The following is a 9,506-nucleotide window of genomic DNA, read 5'->3' on the forward strand; positions in this document are numbered from 1 at the left end:
AGAAATGTTCGCGGCTAGTTCTTTTCAATCTCTGCGCAGTTTAATGCTGAATGGCATATTCTGCTCTACAGAGCTCGGATTTTTATGAATCAAGATGCTACGAAAATACAACTTCGAGATCTACAACTTTCATGCTTTGAAATTTGCCAGTTCAGATCAAAAGATGCTCAAAATCGAAGAAGAATTGGAGCTGGAGTAGAGAATACATAATTATGTCTTTTGGTTCAGTTCACTGATGTTCGATGCTTGAATTACCACGTTGGTTATTCTGGCCGTGAAGTGAACTCGTTCCTGCTTTCTTTTCCCTTTTCCGTGTCCATCATAATTTTGTTGGAGCAAGTTATAATAATACATGTCAAGTCCCGCTCAATATAGTTCGCGCAACTAGACATGCGGGGGTATTGCTTATACCTATTTTCTGCATTCCATGGAAAATAGCCGATTCGTGACATGGGTGTGATGTTTCGATGATTTTCTCGGGTCTTGGAGGAATATCGAATCGGATATAGAAAAGATGAGCCGTGAGAATCATAGCAAGTTGGGTCAAATTGAGGTCCACATAAGTAAAGATAGGCCCAATACATGGAAGCTTAGCCCAACTGGGGAAAATTAGCCCAGGAGCCCAGCATGGAGGAATTTGGTAGCCAATCTTATACTTGAAGCTCAAGCATGCAAAATTATCGTGCTATCTCTTTAATTTAGGAAGTCAAATAAATTGGAACGTATCTCCGATATTTCTAGGATATTCGTTAGATAGTCCTCGATAGTCAATTTCCTATTTCGATTTTATTTCAATATCATATATTGTGGCGTATCTAATTAGATATATTCTCTAGAATTTCAATGTACATGCCTATACATACGTGTCGTCTAGTTCGTTGTAAACCCTCTACACACACATCAATCAAACACATATCTTTCGTCTTTTCGTTTATCGTTCTTTCTATTCCTCGCACTTCCTTTTATCGTTCTTACTTTTCAGCGCATTTCTTTTACCGCACTTTCAATTCCCGTACTTTTCCCTTCAACCGATCCTCTGCTGATCAAAGCCACATCCGTTCTTGGAGCTCCCGGGCATCCAAAGCGAAGATATCTTCGGCACCGGCGGCCGGAGCATCTCTAAGGATTTGTGGGTTCACTTATATAAGTGGATTTCCTCGAATTCACAACTCACTTGTTTATTTTTCGAACTTGGGTTCGTGTTCGTACATGAATATTTTGGTGAAAAATCCCAAACGATCAAATCCTCGGATAGTGAATCATTAAGTGCACTTTAATTTTGAAGACCTAAATCTAGTCAATGTTCAATCCCGCTGGCTTTCGAGACCATGGTACACGGTTTGTTTCGGTGAGGTCAGCTAGTGACATGTTGATACTCTTGGAACCGCATCCTGGCACGCCAAAAATCATCACACACGTGACCGAATTGGTGTCGAATGTTCTTAGCGTGAACAATATTATAATGATTTTAACTCTTAATTTTTTTTCCCGTAAGGGAGCACTTAATTTTAAGGAGAAACAAACACAGTATAAATTTACATGTGTTATCCATAGATTTCATATTTCTATCATATATCATAAATAAATATATAATCTTGACCGTTTTCGGAGTATGTTGGGTAGAGTATGATTCGAATTCCATATCCTCGCCACTGTGATTCATTTTCGTTTATTTTTATTATATTTTTAATAAATATATTTTACTTATAATATATGCTATTCGACTTTCGATGAATAAACGAACGAAAATAATAAGTGCGATCATTCCTATTTCGTCATATTAGGTAAATAAATTATTAAAGATAAAGTAAATAAAAAATTATAAAGTAATACAATAATAAATACGTTGTTTAACGCTGAATACAGAAGTAAATAATAATATTATAATATAATATATTAATATAAATAGGTTTACTTAACAATGAACTAAATAAATTGATATGCATGTTTTTTCTATAAGTTTTATAACAAATTATTTTTCATGAATTTCGTTGTAAAATTGATTGGTAGCATACTCAATCAAGTAAGTGAATTTCTCGTTACTACGTACCATATTCTACCTTCTAGTACCCATACTTACATTTTTTTCTATATATTTTATTGAAAAAAATAATAAACTTTAATTGATTTTGTCATATTTACTTAGTTGAAAGTTAAGTAATGTATAAATTTTAAATTATTTTCCATAAATTACAAATTTACTATTTTTTGCTGGTAAGCACTTGTTAACCCTGACATTATTCAAGAAGAATGATTACTAGCTTCATTAATTGCTTCAATTTAATTTTCACCGACTACAAAATATTAATTATCTTTTTTACTTTAAAATTTATTAATCTCACATAATTTTTCATCATTAACTATCCTATATTAGCTTAAATGCCACAATAAAAATTTTCATAATAACATTATTAATGACCCTGCGTAGCACAGTCCATCACCGTAGTACTACTATATAATGGAAGCAATTTGTGTTTGCTGGCAGTTAGTTTTGCTACGATTTTACGGAATTGCATACAGTAACTTTCACTATATTGAAAGGGTAAATTACATTGGTGGTCCAAAAAATTTTACAAATGTTTCAATATGGCACAAAATTTTTTTTTTGCTATTTGATGGTACAAAATGTTTTAAAGTTGTTTCAGTATAATACAAACCGTTATCTCGCCATTGACGCCGTCAAATCGACGTTGATGGTGCAAAACTAGTTTTTGTGGGACGTTACATGATGGTACAAAATGTTTTTAAGTTGTAACTTAATAGTACAAAATGTTTTACGTAAGTTACATGATGGTGCAAAAATTAAAGATCTTGTAAAAGACGACTTAACGGCGTCAATAGCGAGATGACGATTTGTACTATACTGAAACAACTTCGAAATATTTTGTACCATCAAGTAGCAAAAAAAATTTTATATCATATTAAAATATTTATAAATTATTTTGAACAATCAGTACAATTTACTCATATTAAAAAGAAAAAAAAATAACATGTCAAGATACCCATTACTCCTTCCCTCTTTCCTCTATTTTCACCACGTGTCCCATTTTCCTTTCACTCTCTTTTATTTATATTTATTATTTATTTCTTTTTTCTATTTTTTTATGACTTTTTTTTTTGAAATTTTGGTATACCATTAGCTTCTTTTTTTTTTTTTATGAAAATATATCTTTAGTTGATTTATACGCCACCTGTAGTATGGGTACACATTCTAGTCAAATTAATTAAATTAAAGCCTAGTCAACTCAAATAACCTAACCACCAACTAAAAAAACGAAAATAAATTTGAACTCGATTATCTAGCATTCATAAAAGCTTGTAAAATATGACCTACTAACTCTATTATATGTTCATAGAGTTACCAACATCTCCTACCGTGTCTCCAATATCAGTATTTTATTTCCTCCCCTACGATCAATGGCATGAACAATAACGAAATTATATATATGGCATAATCTTTTCTGATAGAATTTTTCAATATTCTTGAATGTCATTGATGAGGTCTAAGGCAGATCCACAATTACACAACAAGCATTTGACAAGATATAACTTTGAACAAAATTTTATGCAACCAGTCTAAAAGCATAATTACCACTTGTAAAAGCATAATCGAATGTCCTAAGTTTATATTACATAGACAGATAGATATTGCCTCCTTCCGGATTCCGATTATGATCGTATCCATAGATATTGCTCCTTCCCTATTCCGATTATGATCAAGGTATCAATCATTTCTGGTGAGATCGAGATTTCAATTCAACTAGATGATTTTGCATTTGACAATCTCCACTTTAACTGATATATAAATAAACTGCAGATCCAATAATTTAATTTCAAAAAAAAAAATAAAAAATCTCTCTCTCTCTCTCTCTCTCTCTCTCTCTCTCTCTCATTGACTTCCCTTCAAATCTACTCCATCTGTCTCTGTCTACTCTTCTTCTTTCTCCTCTCCTTGTCGTTCTTCTTCTTCTTCTTCGGCACAAATCTCACCTGATTCTGATTACTACCATACACTAAACCCACCTTCAGAGCAGAAGCAGATCCCTTCGCCAATGCTTAAATCCCCTCACCCCCACTATTCAGTTCCAAATCCCCACCGGTAGTAACCACAACGGAAGCAGACCCTCCTCCCGATCTTCTCCCCCTTTCCTCCGCACCCACATAGCAATGATCGAAGCCCATGGCCTTTGTAGGTTCTGGGCATCAGCCTTCCTCTCCTCCCACAAGGCCCTCTTCGCCGTCCTCTGGGTCGCCGCTTTCGGGTCGGTCTTCCTGTGGCAGCGCAACGTCCCCGGAGGATCCCTGTTCGGATGGCGCGGGGTTGGCGTGGCCCCCCCGGTTGCGGCCCGGCCATTCCCGAGGCTGAGGGGGAATGCCTTCAATCTGACTGATTTTGGGGCGGTGGGCGACGGGGTGACCCTCAACACGGAGGCGTTCGAGCGGGCCATGATAGCTATCGGGAAGCTGGGGCGGGCGGGCGGTGGGCAGCTGAATGTGCCGCCTGGGCGTTGGCTCACCGCTCCGTTCAATCTCACCAGCCACATGACTATGTTCCTCGCCGAGGGAGCTGTTATTCTTGGCATTGAGGTCAAGTTTCCTTCTTTTCTTCGTTTTCTGGTATTGTTGGTTGATTTGCTTCCCCTGAAGGCATTACTTGCAGTTGGGGCCAAAGCTGTCTGACACGACCCAGTGACATATGATAATGTGCTGATGCTACATGACATGAAGTTGCTGAGAAAAGAAGAAAGCTCATTCTACCTTAGGACCCTGATCTGCTGCGATCCCCCAAAAATAAAAATGATTAGAAGCTACGTTCTTGGCGATATAGTTCTCCGGCTTATTCATTTCGGTGGATACTTTATGTGGCTAGTTTTAGTTCAACAAATCGGTGAAAATAACATGATCCGAATCTAACAAGATTTGACCTTTGTATACAGTTGTTACGAGTAATAAGTTGGATTATTTGATCTTGCTATTTAAGGGTCAGAAAAATGGAGACCTGATTATGATACGAAATGATAGGTGGTCATCTTTTTTAATTTGCTAGAGTCTGATGTTATTTGTCATGCAAAGAGTAGTTATTGTTGAATTTTTTCTCTTTTTGATAATGATTCGGAGAAGCTGTAGAGTGAAGATGTTATAGCCATAAGTTGATTGGAGGAACTGATTTCGTAAGGATGTAATTAAAGGTATAGAAGCCACGGGGTTGATCAAAGGGAAGGTCGGTTGCAAGAGTTATGGAAAATGGAAGATCTGGGATCAAGGAGGGTGAACACTTAAGGATTAGTTGGTTGCTGCGAAAGATTTAAGATGTTGCTTTTGACCCTTTCTTTGTTTGACTTCTCTTCTTGTGCTACCCAGTAGATATTATAAGTATGCTGTAAATGAAGTCCTTTTTGCGTACTAATATTTGGTCATAAACAGCAGATGTCACTATGGTCAGTAGTTATATTTAAATTAGTAAGCAGTCCTGAATGTGATTATTGATCTGTCAAGTTTTTTCTGACCATCTTAAATATAGATATAGCATATCAATTTATTCATCTGGAATTCTGAATTCAGCTGCATAGACGTTAACTTCTATTTATACTTTTTTCAGTATTGCCAAGTTCATAAAAAGTTGCTTGAATTTGGTAACGCTGCTTACAACTGTTGAGTCTGCCCAGAATATTACTTGAAATTTGTTAGCATGTATTGGATCACTTTACTTCGTTGGCTCTCAGCTTCCAATCTAACTATGTTAAACTTGATATTGATAGTGATTGGTATATGCTAGATTATGCTTCTTTATCATTGTCAGTGTGTCTTCTTACTATTATAAGCTTCTAGGTAAATATCTCACTTTACAAGATCTACGAGCATCCATATTGATGCTATGTGCATTCTGTTATTTGACCTAACAGGATCAGAAGTACTGGCCTTTGATGCCTCCTCTTCCTTCTTATGGTTATGGTAGAGAACACCGTGGACCTCGGTATGGGAGCTTGCTTCATGGTCAAAATCTTAGAGATGTCGTGATAACAGGTCGGAGGTTTCTTCCTTTCTCCACCTCTGTTATCTCTATGTTGAATCACATGTCAGTATAAATGAAGTCTCTTCAAAGCCACCATGGGCTTTTGATGCCTTTAATCTCTGAAATGTATCCTATGTTAATGAAATATTGAGATATTTGATGTCAAGACAGATCTGATACTGTAGCATAAAATGTGTTCTCAAAAAATTGTCATAGATTGCTGATTTCTGGTATCAAAAAATAAAGGCACAAAAGAATAAGGGTTGGCCTGGTCAAATTGTGTGACTCCCTTTGTAAAGATCCAAGTTCGAGTCAACCATGAAACCATGCAGGAGACCTACATGGACCCTTTGGCTGGACTTACCTGTCCCATGGGCTTGCAAGATGTGCAGGTAGGCCATGGGGATCAGTCGAGAAGCCTGGATACTCCTCTTTATTGCTTGGTTGGCGGGGGGTGGGGTAGTTGTGATGATGTGGATAGAAAAGCAAAAACGGCACAAACTTAAGTAGAATTACTGGGACGTAAAACTGGATTAGATAATTGCATATAATTGAAATGGAAGCATTGGACCTGTTCTAGCCGTAATTTAGTTTGATATGTTGATGAAAATGTGTTGAGACAATTGATATGAAAACAGGTTTCATGTGGTAACATAAATTTCCTGCCCTTGTCATAGTCATCACTCCTGAAATTGGTCTTGGCATTTTGAAATCTAGTATTGCTTTTCTTTCGCAAATACTCTAGACTCAATAAGATTGTGATTATGGTAAATCCTGGTATACAGGGCATAATGGTACCATAAATGGACAGGGTCAAATCTGGTGGAAAAGATATCGTCAGAAGCTTTTGAATCACACAAGGGGCCCACTGATCCAGATCATGTGGTCCAGTGATATTGTGCTCTCCAACATAACTCTGCAGGACTCTCCATTCTGGACTTTCCATCCATATGACTGCAAGAATGTGACAGTTAAGAATGTCACCATCTTGAATCCCATTTTTCAGGCACCAAATACAGATGGGATAGATCCAGGTAAGACTTTCAATAGTTGGTTTTTAGCCGTTTCCTTTACTTTCAAATGACATTATTCGTTTCTTCGCATTATCTTCTGTCTGCATTCGTTGGTCTTTATTGGTTAACTCTTTGATATTTTGTAATGGGTTCCCATTAAACAAGCTTAAAGAAAGTTGGATGATAACTTGTCCACTGTTTTGGCCTTCTCAGTATACCCATGTATGGTTCATCAAATGGGGTTTGGACCTATGAACCCCTTTATTGTTTGCTGGTTTTAAGAGCACTTTTGGGTGACGGGACAATGGAGTTAAAAAAACAGGTGTTCCAACAGGGGGATGAAATTGGACTTTTCTGCAGCGCAGAATGTGACAATTAGATGTGCTCATATGTATAGAAGATTTCCCCCTTGCACAACACATTTGGTATTTGCCGGATGCTTACTTTGACCTGATATACAGATTCTTGTGAGGATATGGTGATTGAGGACTGCTACATTAGTGTTGGGGATGATGCTATTGCAATAAAGAGTGGGTGGGATCAATATGGAATTGCTTATGGGCGACCTTCCAAGAACATCCTCATCCGGAACCTTGTCGTGCGCTCTATGGTCAGGTAATTCGAGATACTCTTGGATACAGTTTATGGTGTTTGCTTCAGCATCATTTTTTTTTTTGTCATGATTTTCATTGGAATGCCAGAATTGGAAGAGTCTAGAGGAGTTCAGAACACCTCCAAACCCTTTATATAAATTTACCCAAACCACAGTTTGGAAACACCTCGCCCCCCCCCCCCCCCCCCCCCCCCCCCCCCCCGAGCAAGACTTGCCCCGACTCCTCCAAATGCCTCAATCTTGATATAAGTGAATGGACTTTAGTCAAGTACTCAAGTTTCAAATTACAAATGTGGATAGCTTCCATATTTTGGTTTATTGTATGGAGCAATGTAGGAAAAGCTGACCGATTTGTCATTTCTTTTTGTTATAACATTGCTGGAAGCTGTTGCATGGGTCGTTGATTGCAAATGTAGATTCTTGGTGGAGGTCAGGACGTCTCTGAGTTTTTATATCATGATTCAACCATGTTGGTCATGCTAACGATACTATGCCACAGCTAATTCTGGCCAATTTTTATATCTACTTGGAAGTTCATTCCAGGTAGCAGGCATAATATAAGGGATGATATGAAAGCAGTTAACAATGTCATTATTTGGGGCATTAGTAACAGATATTTTCATATCATCGGAACCTAACTACTACAGATTTTCCTGTCATTGGATGCTTGCAAAGCAGTCTGAAGCCAATATTTTAGTGTTGAAGAATAAAGATTTTGTTTCCTGATGTTTACCAGCGCTGGCGTATCCATAGGCAGTGAGATGTCTGGAGGTGTCTCAAATGTGACAGTGGAGAACCTACTCGTGTGGGACTCAAGACGGGCGGTCCGTATCAAAACTGCCCCGGGAAGAGGCGGCTATGTCCGGGACATAACCTATCGAAACTTGACCTTTGACAATGTCAGGGTTGGGATTGTGATAAAGACTGACTACAATGAGCACCCCGACGAGGGTTATGACCCTAAGGCGCTCCCTGCACTTAAGGGCATAACCTTTAGTGGGGTCCATGGGCAGGGAGTTCGTGTGCCTGTCAGGATCCATGGGAGTGAGGAGATCCCCGTGAAGAACGTGACCTTCTGGGACATGTCCGTGGGAACTACATACAAGAAGAAGCACATTTTCCAGTGTGCATTTGTGCAGGGCCGAGTTATTGGGTCTGTGTTCCCTGCACCATGCGACAACCTTGACCGCTACGATGAGAAAGGCAATCTTGTGAAGAGGTCTGCCTCTCAGAACGTGACGGACATTGACTATGACATCTGAGACGGGGGCCTGCTGGCCCCGGCATATTACCCTTTTTTTCGACTTTTCCTTCTAAGACTTCATCCTATAGCTTTTCTTTCTTGTTTTCAACATGTTAGGTTTTCTTTCAGAGTTGTATATATGGAACACACGGTACCCCCTTTAGGTTTCTGGATAGGAAGCTTCTCTTGAGCAAATGATTCTAGAAATTGTGTTAAAATTGTTTCAAACTGATTTTTCCGAATAAGATGGTTCATGAATATGATCGAGCGGCTCAAAGTCTCAAGAGTTTAATACGTCAGAGAATACCATATCAAAGTAATCCAGCAATTCTCAAGAAATAGCAGGACACAAGGTCCATTTTGATAATCCTCCGCGTATCCAATGTCGTGTCGCCTTCATCGATGCCTCACAAGCATCTATCTATCTTTATGGCGCGGACGAAGCCAGATTTCAGCCACTCCTTAGCCTGATGATGTGACTTGCCTACGAGACTGGGGGCCTTGCAAGTCCAATGGCAAGCTCGTAGGCCCATCTGGAGGCTCGCCCAGCAGGAGTCATGAACCCTGGCTAACTCCTGACGTGGGAATTGTGAACCCCCTCGATGATTCTCTAATGGGCTACGG

The 9,506-nt window shown here is 38.7% G+C and overlaps 1 protein-coding gene across 1 annotated transcript; it reads left to right on the forward strand.

Annotated features, from left to right (window-relative positions):
- Positions 1 to 3,913: 3,913 nt before the first annotated feature.
- On the forward strand, positions 3,914 to 9,145 carry LOC116196497 (probable polygalacturonase). Its single transcript, XM_031526240.1, has 5 exons — positions 3,914 to 4,587; positions 5,904 to 6,024; positions 6,799 to 7,047; positions 7,488 to 7,641; positions 8,376 to 9,145. The coding sequence occupies exons 1-5, from the start codon at positions 4,168 to 4,170 to the stop codon at positions 8,899 to 8,901; spliced, it is 1,470 nt and encodes a 489-aa protein (XP_031382100.1). The 5' UTR covers positions 3,914 to 4,167; the 3' UTR covers positions 8,902 to 9,145.
- The last annotated feature ends 361 nt before the right edge of the window (positions 9,146 to 9,506 follow it).

This window comes from Punica granatum, chromosome 2 (assembly GCF_007655135.1).
Source record: "Punica granatum isolate Tunisia-2019 chromosome 2, ASM765513v2, whole genome shotgun sequence".
Lineage (NCBI taxonomy): Eukaryota > Viridiplantae > Streptophyta > Magnoliopsida > Myrtales > Lythraceae > Punica > Punica granatum.